At 41.6% G+C, this 21,242-nt stretch overlaps 1 protein-coding gene across 2 annotated transcripts in view; it reads left to right on the top strand.

The window, feature by feature from the left end:
* LOC130118040 (pleckstrin homology-like domain family B member 3) overlaps positions 1-21,242 on the top strand; it is an 81,920-nt gene that overhangs the window by 40,856 nt on the left and 19,822 nt on the right. For both annotated transcript variants that reach the window (XM_056286340.1, XM_056286341.1), the window contains 6 exons: positions 5,362-5,472; positions 7,085-7,186; positions 8,572-8,659; positions 11,498-11,693; positions 11,917-12,004; positions 14,497-14,643. In XM_056286340.1, coding sequence (XP_056142315.1) covers positions 5,362-5,472; positions 7,085-7,186; positions 8,572-8,659; positions 11,498-11,693; positions 11,917-12,004; positions 14,497-14,643 — 732 coding nt within the window. The remainder of the gene's footprint in view (positions 1-5,361; positions 5,473-7,084; positions 7,187-8,571; positions 8,660-11,497; positions 11,694-11,916; positions 12,005-14,496; positions 14,644-21,242) is intronic.

Here is a 21,242-nt window from a genome sequence, read left to right as displayed (position 1 = left end):
ACTTACATGAGTGACAAGTGATAACCATAGTGTCCAGATGAACTGATTAAACGTTCTGTGACTATTTCAACATAGGTTGACAATTTCCTTTACAAGCGTTACAATATTTATAAGGTCTTATATATCTGAACATATTTATGACCCGCATATTTGATTTGGCAAAGATTTTACGCCGGATGCTCTTCCTGACGCAACCCTCCCCATTTGTCCGGGCTTGGGACCGGCATTAAGAATGCGCTGGCTTGTGCATCCTCAGTGGCTGATGATGTAGGAGTAGTGAATCAGGAAGTGCAGTGGATTAGCAAGGAAGGAGTAAGGGCAGCTAGGAAGAGGATGAAGAGTGGAAAGGCAGTTGGTCCTGACGACATACCTGGGGGGGCATGGAGATGTTTAGGAGAGATGGCAGTGGGTTTTTTTTTTTTAATAAATTTATTTCTGATTTTTCCCTTTTTCTCCCAATTTAGTAACCAATCGATCCCTATTTTAGTTCACACACCCACCCTCGTACTGCATGCGTTCGCCAACTGCATCTCTCCGGCCAGCAGTCTCGAAGGAGACGCTGCCCCACTTTCGTGACAAGGCGACTCCAGGCCGAACCGCTGCTTTTTCCGACACACCCAGAGGCGTATTCATGTGACGAACACAAGCCGACTCCGCCCCCCTCCAGAAGACAGCGCTGCCAATTAGTGCTGCTTCATCGAGTTCAGCCGTAGTCGGATCTGACGAGACCGAGGCGCGAACCCCAGTCCCCATCGACACAAAGCCGATGCTTAGGCCGCTACACCACCGCAGACCTACAGTGGGTTTTTTAACTAGATTGTTTAACACGGTCTTGGAAAGTGAGAGGATGCCTGAGAAGTGGAGAAGAAGCATACTGGTACCGATTTTCAAGAACAAGGGTTATGTGCAGAACTGTAACAACTACAGAGGTATAAAGTTGATCAGCCACAGCATGAAGATATGGGCAAGAGTAATAGAAGCTAGGTTAAGAGGAGAGGTGATGATCAGCGAGCAGCAGTATGGTTTCATGCCAGGAAAGAGCAGCACAGATGTGATGTTTGCTTTGAGAATGTTGATGGAGAAGTATAGAGAAGGCCAGAAGGAGTTGCATTGTGTCTTTGTAGATTTAGAGAAAGCTCATGACAGGGTGCCGAGAGAGGAGGTGTGGTATTGTATGAGGAGGTCGGGAGTTACAGAGAAGTATGTAGGAGTGGTGCAGGGTATGTATGAGGGAAGTGTGACAGTGGTGAGGTGTGTGGTTGGAATGACAGATGGGTTCAAGGTGGAGGTGGGATTACATCAAGGATCGGCTCTGAGGCCTTTCTTGTTTGCAGTGGTGATGGACAGGTTGACGGACGAGATCAGGCAGGAGTCTCCATGGACGATGATGTTTGCAGATGACATTGTGATCTGTAGTGAGAGTAGGGTGCAGGTGGAGGAGAGCCTGGAGAGGTGGAGGTATGCACTGGAGAGAAGAGGAATGAAAGTCAGTAGGAGCAAGACGGAATACCTATGCATGAATGAGAGGGAGGACAGTGGAATGGTCAGGATGCAAGGAGTGGAGGTGACGAAGGTGGACAAGTTTAAATACTTGGGGTCAACTGTCCAAGGTAACAGGGAGTGCAGGAGAGAGGTGAAGAAGAGAGTGCAGGCAGGGTGGAGTGGGTGGAGAAGAGTGTCAGGAGTGATTTGTGACAGAAGGGTACCAGCAAGAGTTAAAGGGAAGGCTTACAAGATGGTTGTGAGACCAGCTATGTTATATGGTTTAGAGACAGTGGCACTGATGAAAAGACAGGAGGTGGAGCTGGAGGTGGCAGAGTTGAAGATGATAAGATTTTCACTGGGAGTGATGAAGAAGGACAGGATTATGAACAAGTATATTAGAGGGACAGCTCAGGTTGGACGGTTTGGTGACAAAGCAAGAGAGACAAGATTGAGATGGTTTGGACATGTGTGGAGGAGAGATGCTGGGTATATTGGGAGAAGGATGCTGAATATGGAGCTGCCAGGGAAGAGGAGAAGAGGAAGGCCAAAGAGGAGGTTTATGGATGTGGTGAGGGAGGACATGCAGGTGGCTGGTGTGACAGAGGAAGATGCAGAAGACGGGAAGAGATGGAAACAGATGATCTGCTGTGGTGCCCCCTAACGGGAGCAGCCGAAAGTAGTAGTAGTATAAAAATAAATCAAAACAAATTGAAATAATTATAATAACAACACTGAAAATAATCAATGTAAATAACACATACATGTCAAAATAAAACTAAGCGTGGGTTATGTATAAGTTCACCTTACATAGACATACATATTCTGCCCAAAATACATAGGAAAGTATCCATATTAATCATATAATAAAAAAAATGAAATTTCCTGTTTATTTTGTCTCACTTTTTGTGAGCAATACATCCTTTTCCTGCTGCGTATTACATCAGGTTTCATCCCGAGAATTGCTATCAGAGGGTCTCGTTCCAATTCCACATCTAATACTTTGTTCACGGTGGTAAAAATGGATTTCCAACAGTTATCTAACAATGGGCATTGCTAAAATATATGCAAAAGGGTAGCCATGGTCTCTCCACATCCCTTCCAACATGTACTTGAGTGGTTTGGATTCATCTTTGCCATAATTTGTGGCGTTCTGAAGAATCTGTTAATTGTCTTCCATTGAAATTCTGTCCACGAATTGGCGTTAGTGACTGTACGGCCCTGAGCACAGATCTTTAGCCAAACTTCCGCCCTTATTTCCCGTTGTAGCTCTCTGTCCTACTTTTCTTTCACATGTCCTTTGTCGTTGAAGCTAGGATTCTATATGTTAGTTATTGGCTTATCTCCATGTTTTCAATTCTGAATTTTCAAGCTTCAAGTTTTAAAGGCAAAAAAGTCTGTAATATGAATAATTGAACTCCAGATGGCACAATCACATGGCAACTTAAACATTCGCTGTACTTCTTTCCGAGCCCCATATGTGGTCTTTGACCAGTCTCCCTGGAGTTTCTGATTGATTTATTCCTTATGGTTTTTCTCTTTTAATATGAAGTGCTGTGTGGTTTACTACAGCCTCATGTAACTGCACACATAATGCCAACAACAACAATGATCGTACTATTAATAAAAATAATATAGAAAAAAAGATCTCTGGTATAGGTGTAGGTATAGGTATCAGCAGATATCCAAATTCAGGTATTGGAATCAGATCAAAACTGAAAAAAAGTGAAATCAGTGCATCTCTACCCATGATACTGATTACGAGCTAATCTCACCTCACTTTACTCTCACAAGCATCGAGTCTGCAGCAGTCACATGACCCCTGAAGCCACTGAAAGAATTACTTCAGCAGTTGCCAGAAGAATAACATGAAGAAGAAAGATGGAAGGACTGCGCGAAAGAGGGGATGGGGGGTATTGTTAGTTGCACACACTTTCATATACTGTGTAGATGATGAGGACCTATGAGGATCCCTGGTTAATGATGTAAAGAGGGAAAGAAATCAAGGAAAAGTATACTCGAGGTGAAAATATAGTTAGCAAGATATTATCATATAAATAATGATTAATGTGAATGAGAATCCAGCACACACTGGGGCGGTTTGCAGCTGAGTGTGAAATGGCCAGGATGAGAGTCAGCACCTCCAACTTTGAGGCCATGGTTCTCTACCGGAAAATGGTGGATTGCTCCTTCCGGGTTGGGGATTAGTTGTTGCCTCAAGTGAAGGAGTTCAAGTATCTCGGGGTCTTGTTCACGAGTGAGGGTAAGATGGAGCGGGAGATTGACAGGTGGATTGGTGCAGCATCAGCAGTAATGGGGATGTTGTACTGGACTGTTGTGGTGAAGAGGGAGTTGAGCCAGAAGGCAAAGCTCTCACTTTACCAGTCAATCTTCGTTCCAATCCTCACCTATGGTCATGAACTTTGGGTAGTGGCTGAAAGGGTGAGATCACAAATACAAGCGGCTGAATGAGTTTCCTCCGTAGGGTGTCTGGGCTCAGGCTTAGACATAGGGTGAGGAGCTCGGACATGCGGAGGGAGCTCGGAGTAGAGTCGCTGCTCCTTCGTGTCAAAAGGAGTCAGTTGAGGTGGTTCAGGCATCTGATTAGGATGCCTCCTGGGCGCCTTCCTTTGGAGGTTTTCCGGGCACGGCCAACTGGGAGGAGACCCCGGGGTAGACCCAGAACTCGCTGGAGGGACTACATGTCCAATCTGGCCTGGGAACGCCTTGGGATCCCCCAGGAGGAGCTGGAGGGCGTTGCTGGGGAGAGGAACATCTGGAGTGCCCTACTTAGCTTGCTGCCACCACGACCTGACCCCGGAGAAGCGGCTGAAGATGAATGAATAATGCGAATGATTGAAAATAAAGCGCTCATACAACTAAGATATTCATCTCGGAAAGTCAGTTTTTCCACAGAATCAACGGTTACATGAACGCTGCCATTGACACTATGGTGACTGTGGGGAAACACAGTCACCCCACTTTGTTCGCAGAGCGATTCATCAGATTGAAAAACAAGTGTATTTCCAGTCAGTCCGGCTAGTTTGCAGTATGTCTGGTTTGGCCTTTTATTTATGGAAAAACTTTAGTTTTTCTTTGTATCCCCCTGCCCCCAGTTGTCACCTTCTGTTTTGAACATGTACGTGGCTGCCGATTGTTCATTTAGTTGTTCTGACCATCCACCATGAAAAAATGAAGTTGTGTGAAAAACTTGGTCATGTCTTTCAAATATCTCGAATCTGTGCTGTGATTGGATGAAACTGTTGGGGGCGGGGGGGCCTTCCATGCAGCGCTGCCTGGAAGAGTACGTTGGGGGCTTAAAACACCATGGAAGGAAGAAGTCTTGACCAGATGATGTGTTTCCCACAGTGACTTTTTTTCCCCCTCCTTTTTTCTCCCCAATTGTACTTGGCCAATCACCCCACTCTTCTGAGCTGTCCCGGTCACTGCTCCACCCACTACCCCCTCTGCTGATCTGGGGAGGCTGCAGACTACCACATGCCTCCTCCCATACATGTGGAGTCACCAGCCGCTTCTTTTCACTTGACAGTGAGGAGTTTCACCAGGGGGACGTAGCGCGTGGGAGGATCACACTATTCCCCCCAGTCCCCCCCCCCAAACAGATGCCCTGACCGACCAGAGGAGGCGCTAGTGCAGCGACCAGGATACATACCCACATCCGGCTTCCCACCCACAGACACTGCCAATTGTGTCTGTAGGGACGCTGACCAAGCCGGAGACAACATGGGGATTTGAACTGCCGTCCCCATGTTGCTAGGCAACTGAATAGACCGCCATGCCACCTGGACGACCAGTGGCGTTTGTTTTAAGGAACATTGGCTTTACACTGGAGAAATAAGACCGTTTCCTCATTTCCAGGAGCATGTTGGGCAGCTGGAGCGACAGCTGAAGGAGATGGAGGTGGAGCGAGAGAAGGACCTGAGTGCCCTGAGAAAAGAGAGGAGGGAACTAATCCGTACAAGTCAAGTGGTAAGAGGGCGAGAAGTGAAAACCCCCTTGAGAATGACTCTAAATGTATTTGATATTAGGTCATGTTCAGTGCAGGGACCCCCACAAGCCTTTCATTGCTCTATCCATCTATCTGTATTTCTGTCTGTCTTTCTATCTATCTGTCTTTCTATCTATCTATCTGTCTATCTGTCTGTCTGTCTGTCTGTCTGTCTGTCTATCTGTCTGTCTGTCTGTATGTGTGTCTATCTGTCTATCTAGAGTGATGAGATCGTGCTGCTGTATAAGCTCCATCACAGAGTCAGTGGCCTCATTCAGACTCACGACGGTGTCGGTCTGCAGGGCAGAGGAGACAGGACAGGGACAGGAGAGGAGTGATACAGTCATGAGCGGAGAGAGAGAGGGAGGGAGTGAGGGGGAGAGAGAGAGGGAGAGAGACAGACAGACAGACAGAGAGGGAGGGAGAGAGAAAGAGAGAGAGGCAGATGCATGGCAAAACAGATGAGGCTAAATCTAAGAGGGAGGGAGAAAAGAGACTGAGGGAGGAGTAAAGCGGCATCAGGGAAGGTGCCGACTTGTTTGCACGTGTGTGTGTGTGTGTGTGTGTGTGTGTGTGTGTGTGTGTGTGTGTGTGTGTGTGTGTGTGTGTGTTTAACATAGAGGAAGATAGAGGAAGAGGGTAAGCTGAGAAGTTTTGAAGTCCCTGCAGCAGCCGGTAAGCTAAAAAGGCATCACAACCGTTGTGCGTGGCTTTGTTGGTTCACATGTCGTCTGTCAGGGACTGCCTGGCTCAGAGTTCATCACTTCATGGTAAAGAGAGACTGAGGGAATGACAGAAGGAGGAGAGATGGAGGCAGGGTAGAAGGGAGTGGCAGCTGAGAGGAGGGGAGTGAGACGGACGTGATGTGTCTGTGTGACGGCGTGTTAATACCATATGACCGCGTGTACGACACGGTCGGTGTGTTACAGCTGTGAAGCCGGGGCTGCTTGTGAGACTGTTTTGTGTGACAGAGGTGTTGAATGTGTTTCAGCCGGTCCGTTCACACAAGCCCTTCACACGGCGGTGCTTTACTAGCTGACGATGCAAAGTGTTGTGGAAACCAGCAGCTGGTTAGCAAGCTTAACTTTTTATTCTTCTTCTTGTTCTTGTTCTTGTTATGTGGTGCCTTTTGACCACAGCGGTGCTCCAGACAGTACCTGTGTCGGTAACCGTTGCAGAAGACACAGCAGAGTCCTCAAAAGTGTCTTTCTGGTTCATTGTTCTGTGTTTGGCTGCATGAAGCAGTGGAAGCATGGAGCTGTGAGCGAGGCAGATAAGGGTTAACTGCTGCATGTGGTGACCGAGTTGCTCATGTGTCTGTGAGTCAGGGAGGAGGGAGGAGGGAGGGAGGCAGGGAGGGAGGGGTGAAGGAACAATGGTGAGGGAATGATAATTTTTGACTCATTTTGGTTGGACATGGGGGGAAAACCTCTTATCTCAGTTTCTGTGTTATTGCTCAACAGCGGATCCAAAACGTGCTTTTGACATTAGCCGTTTTTGTTGTTTTTTGTGACCAAACAAAAAGAAAATCATCTTTGTATTTCACCAGAATTTTCATATTCAAGTCTCGCTTTTTTATAACACTATCATCAGATTCTGAAAGAGAAGAAGTCTCTCGCTGATTGGTCGAACGTCACTGGCTCCGCCCCCTGCATGATGTCACTCTCTCCGCCGAACATTTACAAACCACCTCAGGTATGTGGCAGGTACAGGTACTTTAGGGTTCTCTTCAGCAGAGCTGTGATTATAACGTGACATTGATTCAGATCACATATTTGTTGCCAGTTCGTAGCTAAAGCCCTGCTGTTGTTACTAAACTGTTTTACTGTGCAGGAAACAAACCCTGCTGTTGTTACTAAACTGTTTTACTGTGCAGGAAACAAACCCTGCTGTTGTTACTAAACTGTTTTACTGTGCAGGAAACAAACCCTGCTGTTGTTACTAAACTGTTTTACTGTGCAGGAAACAACCTCTGCTGTTGTTACTAAACTGTTTTACTGTGCAGGAAACAAACCCAGCTGTTGTTACTAAACTGTTTTACTGTGCAGGAAACAAACCCTGCTGTTGTTACTAAACTGTTTTACTGTGCAGGAAACAACCCCTGCTGTTGTTACTAAACTGTTTTACTGTGCAGGAAACAAACCCTGCTGTTGTTACTAAACTGTTTTACTGTGCAGGAAACAAACCCAGCTGTTGTTACTAAACTGTTTTACTGTGCAGGAAACAAACCCTGCTGTTGTTACTAAACTGTTTTACTGTGCAGGAAACAAACCCAGCTGTTGTTACTAAACTGTTTTACTGTGCAGGAAACAAACCCTGCTGTTGTTACTAAACTGTTTTACTGTGCAGGAAACAAACCCTGCTGTTGTTACTAAACTGTTTTACTGTGCAGGAAACAAACCCTGCTGTTGTTACTAAACTGTTTTACTGTGCAGGAAACAAACCCTGCTGTTGTTACTAAACTGTTTTACTGTGCAGGAAACAAACCCAGCTGTTGTTACTAAACTGTTTTACTGTGCAGGAAACAAACCCAGCTGTTGTTACTAAACTGTTTTACTGTGCAGGAAACAACCCCTGCTGTTGTTACTAAACTGTTTTACTGTGCAGGAAACAAACCCTGCTGTTGTTACTAAACTGTTTTACTGTGCAGGAAACAACCCCTGCTGTTGTTACTAAACTGTTTTACTGTGCAGGAAACAAACCCTGCTGTTGTTACTAAACTGTTTTACTGTGCAGGAAACAAACCCAGCTCTTGTTACTAAACTGTTTTACTGTGCAGGAAACAAACCCTGCTGTTGTTACTAAACTGTTTTACTGTGCAGGAAACAACCCCTGCTCTTGTTACTAAACTGTTTTACTGTGCAGGAAACAAACCCTGCTGTTGTTACTAAACTGTTTTACTGTGCAGGAAACAAACCCTGCTGTTGTTACTAAACTGTTTTACTGTGCAGGAAACAACCCCTGCTGTTGTTACTAAACTGTTTTACTGTGCAGGAAACAAACCCTGCTGTTGTTACTAAACTGTTTTACTCTGCAGGAAACAAACATTGCTGTTGTTACTAAACTGTTTTACTCTGCAGGAAACATGCAAAGAATCTGACAGTTTACCCCGAAGACGGAGCACACAACGCAACAACAAACTCAACGACAGGCCGCTTTCAGCACAGGGTGAGCAACCACCCGTCAGGTTATGTGACCTTGTTTTAAAACATGCCAGTCTAGCACCCCTCCCAGATGCTGATCGTAATCTTAACCACACCAAACCCACATCTGAAACCAACCATCTCCAGCTTAATGCTCAAATCATTTATCACTTCATGGCTAAAGCTAACCATATCTAACTATATCTGTCCTGGATGAAATGGTGTGTTTTCAGATTAGGATGACATAATCTGATTGGTCGCAGCTTTGGGTGTAACATTAGCCCTGAATTATCATGACTCCCTTCTGTTGACCTGATTGCTTAAACCCAGAACTGTGTGATGTGGAACAACAGGGCTTTCTATGTGCTCCTGCCCTCAATTATGTGTTTGTTCAGTTCCCTCCCTGTTGGTTCAATCCAAGGTGTGTCGGTAGCGTCCAAGGCGTGTCGATAGCGTCATACAGGGCTCAGTGCAGAGGTAGAAAGCAGGATTTTCCTGTCTAAACTGGACGGGCAAGTAATTCTTCCATACTACTGTGCTGCGAAGTTGACTTGTTATGCAGGAGTCTGTTGTGTCACCAGCCAAAACCCTTTTGTGTAACATCTGGTTTTCACACACAACATGTACACTCTGACCTGACAGCTTTTATCAGGGGCGGTTTAACCCCCCCCCCCCCCCCGATAACATGTCATACCAGTTGTGTGTTGGTGTGAATGCATTTCTATCTATATGCATCAGTTTGTGATTCCCTCTTGTTTTCCATGTCTGCCTTCTCACTATAAGCAGGTGCTCCTGCATGCTACAACCAACACTGGTGCTGGTCTCCAGTCTGTTGTCAGGATATACTTCTCACTATTAGCAGGTGTTCCTGCATGCTACAACCAACACTGGTGCTGGTCTCCAGTCTGTTGTCAGGATATACTTCTCAGTATAAGCAGGTGCTCCTGCATGCTACAACCAACACTGGTGCTGGTCTCCAGTCTGTTGTCAGGATATACTTCTCACTATTAGCAGGTGTTCCTGCATGCTACAACCAACACTGGTGCTGGTCTCCAGTCTGTTGTCAGGATATACTTCTCACTATTAGCAGGTGTTCCTGCATGCTACAACCAACACTGGTGCTGGTCTCCAGTCTGTTGTCAGGATATACTTCTCACTATTAGCAGGTGCCCCTGCATGCTACAACCAACAGTGGTGCTGGTCTCCAGTCTGTTGTCAGGATATACTTCTCACTATTAGCAGGTGCTCCTGCATGCTACAACCAACACTGGTGCTGGTCTCCAGTCTGTTGTCAGGATATACTTCTCAGTATAAGCAGGTGCTCCTGCATGCTACAACCAACACTGGTGCTGGTCTCCAGTCTGTTGTCAGGATATACTTCTCACTATAAGCAGGTGCTCCTGCATGCTACAACCAACACTGGTGCTGGTCTCCAGTCTGTTGTCAGGATATACTTCTCGGTATAAGCAGGTGCCCCTGCATGCTACAACCAACACTGGTGCTGGTCTCCAGTCTGTTGTCAGGATATACTTCTCACTATAAGCAGGTGCTCCTGCGTGCTACAACCAACACTGGTGCTGGTCTCCAGTCTGTTGTCAGGATATACTTCTCAATATAAGCAGGTGCTCCTGCGTGCTACAACCAACACTGGTGCTGGTCTCCAGTCTGTTGTCAGGATATACTTCTACGTATAAGCAGGTGTTCCTGCGTGCTACAACCAACACTGGTGCTGGTCTCCAGTCTGTTGTCAGGATATACATCTCAGTATAAGCAGGTGCTCCTGCGTGCTACAACCAAAACCTGGTGCTGGTCTCCAGTCTGGTGTCAGGATATACTTCTCAGTATAAGCAGGTGCTCCTGCATGCTACAACCAACACTGGTGCTGGTCTCCAGTCTGTTGTCAGGATATACTTCTCACTATAAGCAGGTGTTCCTGCATGCTACAACCAAAACCTGGTGCTGGTCTCCAGTCTGTTGTCAGGATATACATCTCAGTATAAGCAGGTGCTCCTGCGTGCTACAACCAACACTGGTGCTGGTCTCCAGTCTGTTGTCAGGATATACTTCTCACTATAAGCAGGTGCTCCTGCATGCTACAACCAACACTGGTGCTGGTCTCCAGTCTGTTGTCAGGATATACTTCTCAGTATAAGCAGGTGCTCCTGCGTGCTACAACCAAAACCTGGTGCTGGTCTCCAGTCTGTTGTCAGGATATACTTCTCAGTATAAGCAGGTGCTCCTGCATGCTACAACCAACACTGGTGCTGGTCTCCAGTCTGTTGTCAGGATATACTTCCGCTCTCGTCACATCCAGAATTAGAATCAGGCTTTATGGGCCAAGCTCTTCCACATATGAGGAATTTCTCTTTGGTTATCAGAACTCACAATGTACTTTGCTTACATACATGCATATGTACATACAGTCTACACACACACACACACACATGTACACACACGTTTCTACATCCACTCATATGTAGGAACACGTACTTGCACACACATAGCTGTGGGGGCTATTCATCAGAGCCCCTGGTGCGCAGTGCAGGAGAATGGTTTACAATGGTATTCACGCAGTTCGTGCACAGTAAGCACGCTCACAGCGGCCAGCGCAGTGTTCATGGAGCAGTGCAAGATGAAGGTGAGTATGAGTAAAGGATTAAATACAGATGGAACATTGCTTCCATCTATAGCACAGCAAACATGTTAACAACTGGAACTGATCACCCCCCCAACCCCCCCCCCCACAAGCTCAACTCCCACACCTTCTCATCTGTCTCTACGGCTCCTCATTGCTTATGTAACACCATGTCCCGCCGTGTCCTCCTCTCTCTTTCTCTCTCTCTCCTTCCTCTCCTATTTCCAGGCTTGGTGAGGACAGACCAAGACAGCCAGAGCACAGAGGCCTTCACTCCCCCCCCTCACCACCACCTCCACCTTCCCCTCTCCTACTCCTTGTCCTCCTCCCCCCAGAAACTCAGCAATGGGCACAGACCCAGTCACAGCAACGGCGTGGGGCTCCCCACCCCGTGCAACAGTGCCAGCAGCTCCCGTGCTGCCAGGTCAGTTGTTTTATTTTCTTTTATTTTGTTTTGTTTTGTTTTTCACAGCTCATGTGATGAACTCCATCCAGAAGAAGCAAGATGAGGAGTGTTTGTTCTTTTTGTTTTGAAGTTGTTTAACAAATAACGTGTTACATTTTGTGGAAGCTCTTTTTTTGTATAGGTCCTTTTTTTTTTTTGGAAAATGCAATGTGACGATATGAAACCATTCCTACCCTCATAGCCCCAGTCCAGGTCTGCTGGATCTGGCAGAGATCGAAAAGAGACTGAGAGAAGCCAAGGCAGAGAGAGAGCGGCTGCTCCGGGAGAGGGTGAGTCACCTGAAGCAGGAAACACTAACCGACATCTCGAATCACCGCCGACTCACTGCGTTAGACAAGGCTCTGTCCAGCCACTGACTGACGCCCACATAGTTCACACGTGGCCGGTCCAGGGAAACAGTGAGCAGAGGGCTGTGTTAAAACCCCTCTGCTTTTAAGCAATACATTCTTGTTATCTGTCCAGAAGAAAGGTAATGAACAAGCCTCTCTCTGTTGTTCATCCATGTAGTATCCCCTTTCAGTCTTCAGGTACAGCATGCTAATGATCACAGCATTAATTCAGTGATTTTTGGAATGCAAATAAATATTAACTCAAACTATGTTCGCATAAATCTTTTCTCTTCCGAAAACAGATATTCGATCTCAAAAGTAGAAGATGTATGTGTGTCTTTTTTTTCATTTCCTCCACACAAAACCTGTTTACTGTGGACATACGGTGAACTGTCTGAACCCCTGCTGGGACATATTTGTGGGTCACGACCCATAGTTTGAAAACCACTGCATTACAGTATGGATGGCCTAAATAGGAGTCAAACCCCTAACGTTTTGCAGTATTAGTACCATTCTCCAAGGCATGTGCTGCCATCACACCAGCCGTTTTACCAACTCAGTAACACAGGACTGGGTGTTTGGAAAATTAAATCAAGATTGTCTTTTCAACGCTCCAGTAAAATGAAATTATTTTGTTTTATGTATATTGTATCCATCTTAAAACACTACAGAGGTATAAAGTTGATCAGCCACAGCATGAAGATATGGGAAAGAGTAATAGAAGCTAGGTTAAGAGGAGAGGTGATGATCAGCGAGCCGCAGTATGATTTCATGCCATGAAAGAGCACCACAGATTGTGATGTTTGCTTTGAGAATGTTGATGGAGAAGTATAGAGAAGGCCAGAAAGAGTTACATTGTGTCTTTGTAGATTTAGAGAAAGCATACGACAGGGTGCCGAGAGAGGAGGTGTGGTATTGTATGAGGAGGTCGGGAGTTGCAGAGAAGTATGTAGGAGTGGTGCAGGATATGTATGAGGGCAGTGTGACAGTGGTGAGGTGTGTGGTTGGAATGACAGATGGGTTCAAGGTGGAGGTGGGATTACATCAAGGATTGGCTCTGAGCCCTTTCTTGTTTGCAGTGGTGATGGACAGGTTGACGGACGAGATCAGGCAGGAGTCTCCATGGACGATGATGTTTGCGGAGGACATTGTGATCTGTAGTGAGAGTAGGGAGCAGGTGGAGGAGAGCCTGGAGAGGTGGAGGTATGCACTGGAGAGAAGAGGAATGAAAGTCAGCAGGAGCAAGACAGAATACCTATGCGTGAATGAGAGGGAGGACAGTGGAATGGTCAGGATGCAAGGAGTGGAGGTGATGAAGGTTGATGAGTTTAAATACTGGGGGTCAGCTGTCCAAAGTAACGGGGAGTAGTCCGCGGTGGTGTAGCGGTCTAAGCATCGGCTTTGTGTCGATGCAGTTGTCCACTGGGGACCGGGGTTCGCGCCTCGGTCTTGTCAGATCCGACTATGGTCGAACTCGACGAAGCGGCAGCAATTGGCAACGCTGTCTTCGGGAGGGAGGCGGAGTCGGCTTGTGTTCGTCACATGAATGCGTCTCTATGTGTGTCGGGAAAAACAGTGGTTCGGCCTGGAGTCGCCTGGTCACGAAAGTGGGGAGGCGTCTCCTTCGAGACTGCCGGCCGGAGAGATGCAGTTGGCGAGCGCATGCAGTACGAGGGTGGGTGTTTGAATTACAATAGGGATCAATTGGCCACTAAATTGGGAGAAAAAAGGGAAAAATCAGAAATAGATTTATAAATTAAAAAAAGAAAAAAAACATAGTAACGGGGAGTGCAGGAGAGAGGCGAAGAAGAGAGTGCAGGCAGGGTGGAGTTGGTGGAGAAGAGTGTCAGGAGTGATTTGTGACAGAAGGGTACCAGCAAGAGTTAAAGGGAAGGTTTACCAGATGGTAGTGAGACCAGCTATGTTGTATGCTGTGGAGACAGTAGCACTGATGAAAAGACAGGAGGTGGAGCTGGAGGTGGCAGAGATGAAGATGATACGATTTTTACTGGGAGTGATGAAGAAGGACAGGATTAGGAACGAGTATATTAGAGGGACAGCTCAGGTTGGACTGTTTGGAGACAAAGCAAGAGAGGCAAGATGGAGATGGTTTGGACATGTGTGGAGGAGAGATGCTGGGTATACTGGGAGAAGGATGCTGAATATGGAGCTGCCAGGGAAGAGGACAAGAGGAGGGCCAAAGAGGAGGTTTATGGATGTGGTGAGGGAGGACATGCAGGTAGATGGTGTGACAGAGGAAGATGCAGAGGACAGGCGACCCCTAACGGGAGCAGCCAGAAGGAGTAGTAGTAGTAGTAACAGGCTGGTATTGATGTGGTCACGTGTGTTTGTGAGATTGGTCAAACCTCAGAGTTAATGGTTACACATTTCAAGTGATGGCCGGTAAAGTTTTATGACTGGCATGTTTCCAGGAGGAGCGCCGGCGGTTGTTGGAGGAGAGCCATCACAGAGAGCTGAACGCCCCGAGGAAAGAACCAGTACAACTCGAGACACTACACGGAGATGAACCCGACCCACAGGAACCCCCTGGACCCGCCGTGGTCCTCAACTCTCCAGAGGTACCTGCCAAACATGTAACACTAAAATAACCCCAAAGCCAAATCAGTCCATCAGTCAGTCAGTCAGCCAAACTTGCTTCATGTAGCACATTTCAAATTATGAAATGAGCTGCACCGATCCATCAGCCGGTGACTGGAATCAGCCGATTTTCGGCTTGATCGGCTGTGATTGGTGACGGTCAGTCTCGGACATATCCGATTCTGTGCCGGTCAAATTTACATGCGTGCACCGCACCAAGGTTCACATCGTGCGTGCTCATTTCTTGAAAGACATGATGGTTAACGCTGCGGTTCACGCCACTGACTGTCCAGTAAGCTGCAGCACTTCTTTATTTTGGCATTTGTCTGAGTGAGCGTGAGAGGAGGTCCTGTAATCTGGTGCAGTTTTGGAGAAAATGCAAAAGTTATTTAATAGTCGACTATACAATCGAAATTCCATTAAAGAGAAGCCCCAAAAGTGTTTGTGTGTCAGTAGTTCTTAGAAGAAAAAACAGAACCGGCCAGAATCGACTTGGCAGGTCAGACTTTCAAAAATCGGACATCAGAATCAGCCAAGAAAATTGCAGTTGGTGCATCTGTAAAAGAAGGCAGTATGCGTTGCATGAACTCAAATTGCAAATAAAAAAGAAAGTAATAATTAAAGAAGAAAACAGAATGATGAGATTAATTAAAGAATAAACTTTAATGAAATAGTGAAGAAACTGTAAAAGAATAATAGACTGGAACATGACTCAAAGAAATGGGGCGATCTCCCCACACTCGCTGCTGTCTCCAAGTTGCTACCACTTTACAATGAGCAGCTGTAAGTGGAGATGAGTGAAGGACTACAGGGAAGCACTTATGACACACTGAGCATTAGTGGATGGCTTTAAAATATGAATAATGCTTCTGTCAATGTTTTATCTAGTCTTCCTTTGGAAACACCTCGTAAGAACAAGCACCAGGAAGTCATTTAGAACACATTAGTTAACACTGTTCAGTTAATACTGTGCAATACAGTTAATACTGTGTAATACAGTTAACACTGTTCAGTTAATACTGTGCAATACAGTTAATACTGTGTAATACAATTAATACTGTTCAGTTAATACTGTGCAATACAGTTATAACTGTTCAGTTAGTACTGTGCAATACAGTTAATACTGTTCAGTTTATACTGTGCAATACAGTTAATACTGTGTAATACAATTAATGCTGTTCAGTTAATACTGTGCAATACAGTTAATACTGTTCATTTAATACTGTGCAATACAGTTAACACTGTTCAGTTAATACTGTGCAATACAGTTAATACTGTGTAATACAGTTAACACTGTTCAGTTAATACTGTGCAATACAGTTAACACTGTTCAGTTAATACTGTGCAATACAGTTAATACTGTGTAATACAATTAATACTGTTCAGTTAATACTGTGCAATACAGTTAATACTGTTCAGTTAATACTGTGCAATACAGTTAATACTGTGTAATACAATTAATACTGTTCAGTTAATACTGTTCAGTTAATACTGTGCAATACAGTTAATACTGTTCATTTAATACTGTGTAATACAGTTAACACTGTTCAGTTAATACTGTGTAATACAGTTAATACTGTTCAGTTAATTCTGTGTAATACAGTTAACACTGTTCAGTTAATACTGTGTAATACAGTTAATACTGTTCAGTTAATTCTGTGTAATACAGTTAACACTGTTCAGTTAATACTGTGTAATACAGTTAACACTGTTCAGTTAATACTGTGTAATACAGTTAACACTGTTCAGTTAATACTGTGTAATACAGTTAATACTGTTCAGTTAATACTGTGTAATAAAATTAATACTGTTCATTTAATACTGTGTAATACAGTTAATACTGTTCAGTTAATACTGTGCAATACAGTTAACACTGTTCAGTTAATACTGTGCAATACAATTAATACTGTTCAGTTAATACTGTGCAATACAGTTAATACTGTTCATTTAATACTGTGTAATACAGTTAATACCGTTCAGTTAATTCTGTGTAATACAGTTAATACTGTGTAATACAGTTAATACTGTGCAATACAGTTAATACTGTGTAATACAGTTAATACTGTTCAGTTAATACTGTGTAATACAATTAATACTGTTCATTTAATACTGTGTAATACAGTTAATACTGTTCAGTTAATACTGTGCAATACAGTTAACACTGTTCAGTTAATACTGTGCAATACAGTTAATACTGTTCAGTTTATACTGTGCAATACAGTTAATACTGTGTAATACAATTAATACTGTTCAGTTAATACTGTGTAATACAATTAATACTGTTCATTTAATACTGTGTAATACAGTTAATACTGTTCAGTTAATACTGTGTAATACAGTTAATACTGTGCAATACAGCTAATACTGTGTAATACGGATAATAATGTCTAATACAGGTAATACAGTTAATACTGTGTAATACAGTTAATACTGTGCAATATAGTTAATACTGTGTAATACAGTTAATACTGTTCATTTAATACTGTGTAATACAGTTAATACTGTGTAATACAGTTAATACTGTTCAGTTAATACTGTGCAATTCAGTTAATACTGTTCATTTAATACTGTGCAATACAGTTAACACTGTTCAGTTAATACTGTGCAATACAGTTAATACTGTGTAATACAGTTAACACTGTTCAGTTAATACTGTGCAATACAGTTAACACTGTTCAGTTAATACTGTGCAATACAGTTAATACTGTGTAATACAATTAATACTGTTCAGTTAATACTGTGCAATACAGTTAATACTGTTCAGTTAATACTGTGCAATACAGTTAATACTGTGTAATACAATTAATACTGTTCAGTTAATACTGTTCAGTTAATACTGTGCAATACAGTTAATACTGTTCATTTAATACTGTGTAATACAGTTAACACTGTTCAGTTAATACTGTGTAATACAGTTAATACTGTTCAGTTAATTCTGTGTAATACAGTTAACACTGTTCAGTTAATACTGTGTAATACAGTTAACACTGTTCAGTTAATACTGTGTAATACAGTTAACACTGTTCAGTTAATACTGTGTAATACAGTTAATACTGTTCAGTTAATACTGTGTAATAAAATTAATACTGTTCATTTAATACTGTGTAATACAGTTAATACTGTTCAGTTAATACTGTGCAATACAGTTAACACTGTTCAGTTAATACTGTGCAATACAATTAATACTGTTCAGTTAATACTGTGCAATACAGTTAATACTGTTCATTTAATACTGTGTAATACAGTTAATACCGTTCAGTTAATTCTGTGTAATACAGTTAATACTGTGTAATACAGTTAATACTGTGCAATACAGTTAATACTGTGTAATACAGTTAATACTGTTCAGTTAATACTGTGTAATACAATTAATACTGTTCATTTAATACTGTGTAATACAGTTAATACTGTTCAGTTAATACTGTGCAATACAGTTAACACTGTTCAGTTAATACTGTGCAATACAGTTAATACTGTTCAGTTTATACTGTGCAATACAGTTAATACTGTGTAATACAATTAATACTGTTCAGTTAATACTGTGTAATACAATTAATACTGTTCATTTAATACTGTGTAATACAGTTAATACTGTTCAGTTAATACTGTGTAATACAGTTAATACTGTGCAATACAGCTAATACTGTGTAATACGGATAATAATGTCTAATACAGGTAATACAGTTAATACTGTGTAATACAGTTAATACTGTGCAATATAGTTAATACTGTGTAATACAGTTAATACTGTTCATTTAATACTGTGTAATACAGTTAATACTGTGTAATACAGTTAATACTGTTCAGTTAATACTGTGCAATTCAGTTAATACTGTTCATTTAATACTGTGCAATACAGTTAACAGTGTTCAGTTAATACTGTGCAATACAGTTAATACTGTGTAATACAGTTAACACTGTTCAGTTAATACTGTGCAATACAGTTAACACTGTTCAGTTAATACTGTGCAATACAGTTAATACTGTGTAATACAATTAATACTGTTCAGTTAATACTGTGCAATACAGTTAATACTGTTCAGTTAATACTGTGCAATACAGTTAATACTGTGTAATACAATTAATACTGTTCAGTTAATACTGTTCAGTTAATACTGTGCAATACAGTTAATACTGTTCATTTAATACTGTGTAATACAGTTAACACTGTTCAGTTAATACTGTGCAATACAGTTAATACTGTGTAATACAATTAATACTGTTCAGTTAATACTGTGCAATACAGTTAATACTGTTCAGTTAATACTGTGCAATACAGTTAATACTGTGTAATACAATTAATACTGTTCAGTTAATACTGTTCAGTTAATACTGTGCAATACAGTTAATACTGTTCATTTAATACTGTGTAATACAGTTAACACTGTTCAGTTAATACTGTGTAATACAGTTAATACTGTTCAGTTAATTCTGTGTAATACAGTTAACACTGTTCAGTTAATACTGTGTAATACAGTTAATACTGTTCAGTTAATTCTGTGTAATACAGTTAACACTGTTCAGTTAATACTGTGTAATACAGTTAACACTGTTCAGTTAATACTGTGTAATACAGTTAACACTGTTCAGTTAATACTGTGTAATACAGTTAATACTGTTCAGTTAATACTGTGTAATAAAATTAATACTGTTCATTTAATACTGTGTAATACAGTTAATACTGTTCAGTTAATACTGTGCAATACAGTTAACACTGTTCAGTTAATACTGTGCAATACAATTAATACTGTTCAGTTAATACTGTGCAATACAGTTAATACTGTTCATTTAATACTGTGTAATACAGTTAATACCGTTCAGTTAATTCTGTGTAATACAGTTAATACTGTGTAATACAGTTAATACTGTGCAATACAGTTAATACTGTGTAATACAGTTAATACTGTTCAGTTAATACTGTGTAATACAATTAATACTGTTCATTTAATACTGTGTAATACAGTTAATACTGTTCAGTTAATACTGTGCAATACAGTTAACACTGTTCAGTTAATACTGTGCAATACAGTTAATACTGTTCAGTTTATACTGTGCAATACAGTTAATACTGTGTAATACAATTAATACTGTTCAGTTAATACTGTGTAATACAATTAATACTGTTCATTTAATACTGTGTAATACAGTTAATACTGTTCAGTTAATACTGTGTAATACAGTTAATACTGTGCAATACAGCTAATACTGTGTAATACGGATAATAATGTCTAATACAGGTAATACAGTTAATACTGTGTAATACAGTTAATACTGTGCAATATAGTTAATACTGTGTAATACAGTTAATACTGTTCATTTAATACTGTGTAATACAGTTAATACTGTGTAATACAGTTAATACTGTTCAGTTAATACTGTGCAATTCAGTTAATACTGTTCATTTAATACTGTGCAATACAGTTAACACTGTTCAGTTAATACTGTGCAATACAGTTAATACTGTGTAATACAGTTAACACTGTTCAGTTAATACTGTGCAATACAGTTAACACTGTTCAGTTAATACTGTGCAATACAGTTAATACTGTGTAATACAATTAATACTGTTCAGTTAATACTGTGCAATACAGTTAATACTGTTCAGTTAATACTGTGCAATACAGTTAATACTGTGTAATACAATTAATACTGTTCAGTTAATACTGTTCAGTTAATACTGTGCAATACAGTTAATACTGTTCATTTAATACTGTGTAATACAGTTAACACTGTTCAGTTAATACTGTGTAATACAGTTAATACTGTTCAGTTAATTCTGTGTAATACAGTTAACACTGTTCAGTTAATACTGTGTAATACAGTTAACACTGTTCAGTTAATACTGTGTAATACAGTTAACACTGTTCAGTTAATACTGTGTAATACAGTTAATACTGTTCAGTTAATACTGTGTAATAAAATTAATACTGTTCATTTAATACTGTGTAATACAGTTAATACTGTTCAGTTAATACTGTGCAATACAGTTAACACTGTTCAGTTAATACTGTGCAATACAATTAATACTGTTCAGTTAATACTGTGCAATACAGTTAATACTGTTCATTTAATACTGTGTAATACAGTTAATACCGTTCAGTTAATTCTGTGTAATACAGTTAATACTGTGTAATACAGTTAATACTGTGCAATACAGTTAATACTGTGTAATACAGTTAATACTGTTCAGTTAATACTGTGTAATACAATTAATACTGTTCATTTAATACTGTGTAATACAGTTAATACTGTTCAGTTAATACTGTGCAATACAGTTAACACTGTTCAGTTAATACTGTGCAATACAGTTAATACTGTTCAGTTTATACTGTGCAATACAGTTAATACTGTGTAATACAATTAATACTGTTCAGTTAATACTGTGTAATACAATTAATACTGTTCATTTAATACTGTGTAATACAGTTAATACTGTTCAGTTAATACTGTGTAATACAGTTAATACTGTGCAATACAGCTAATACTGTGTAATACGGATAATAATGTCTAATACAGGTAATACAGTTAATACTGTGTAATACAGTTAATACTGTGCAATATAGTTAATACTGTGTAATAC

The sequence above is a fragment of the Lampris incognitus genome, chromosome 9, assembly GCF_029633865.1.
Source record: "Lampris incognitus isolate fLamInc1 chromosome 9, fLamInc1.hap2, whole genome shotgun sequence".
NCBI classification, from domain to species: Eukaryota; Metazoa; Chordata; class Actinopteri; order Lampriformes; family Lampridae; genus Lampris; species Lampris incognitus.
Note: the sequence above shows the minus strand (reverse complement) of the source record. Positions and strands in the feature narration are given on the sequence as shown.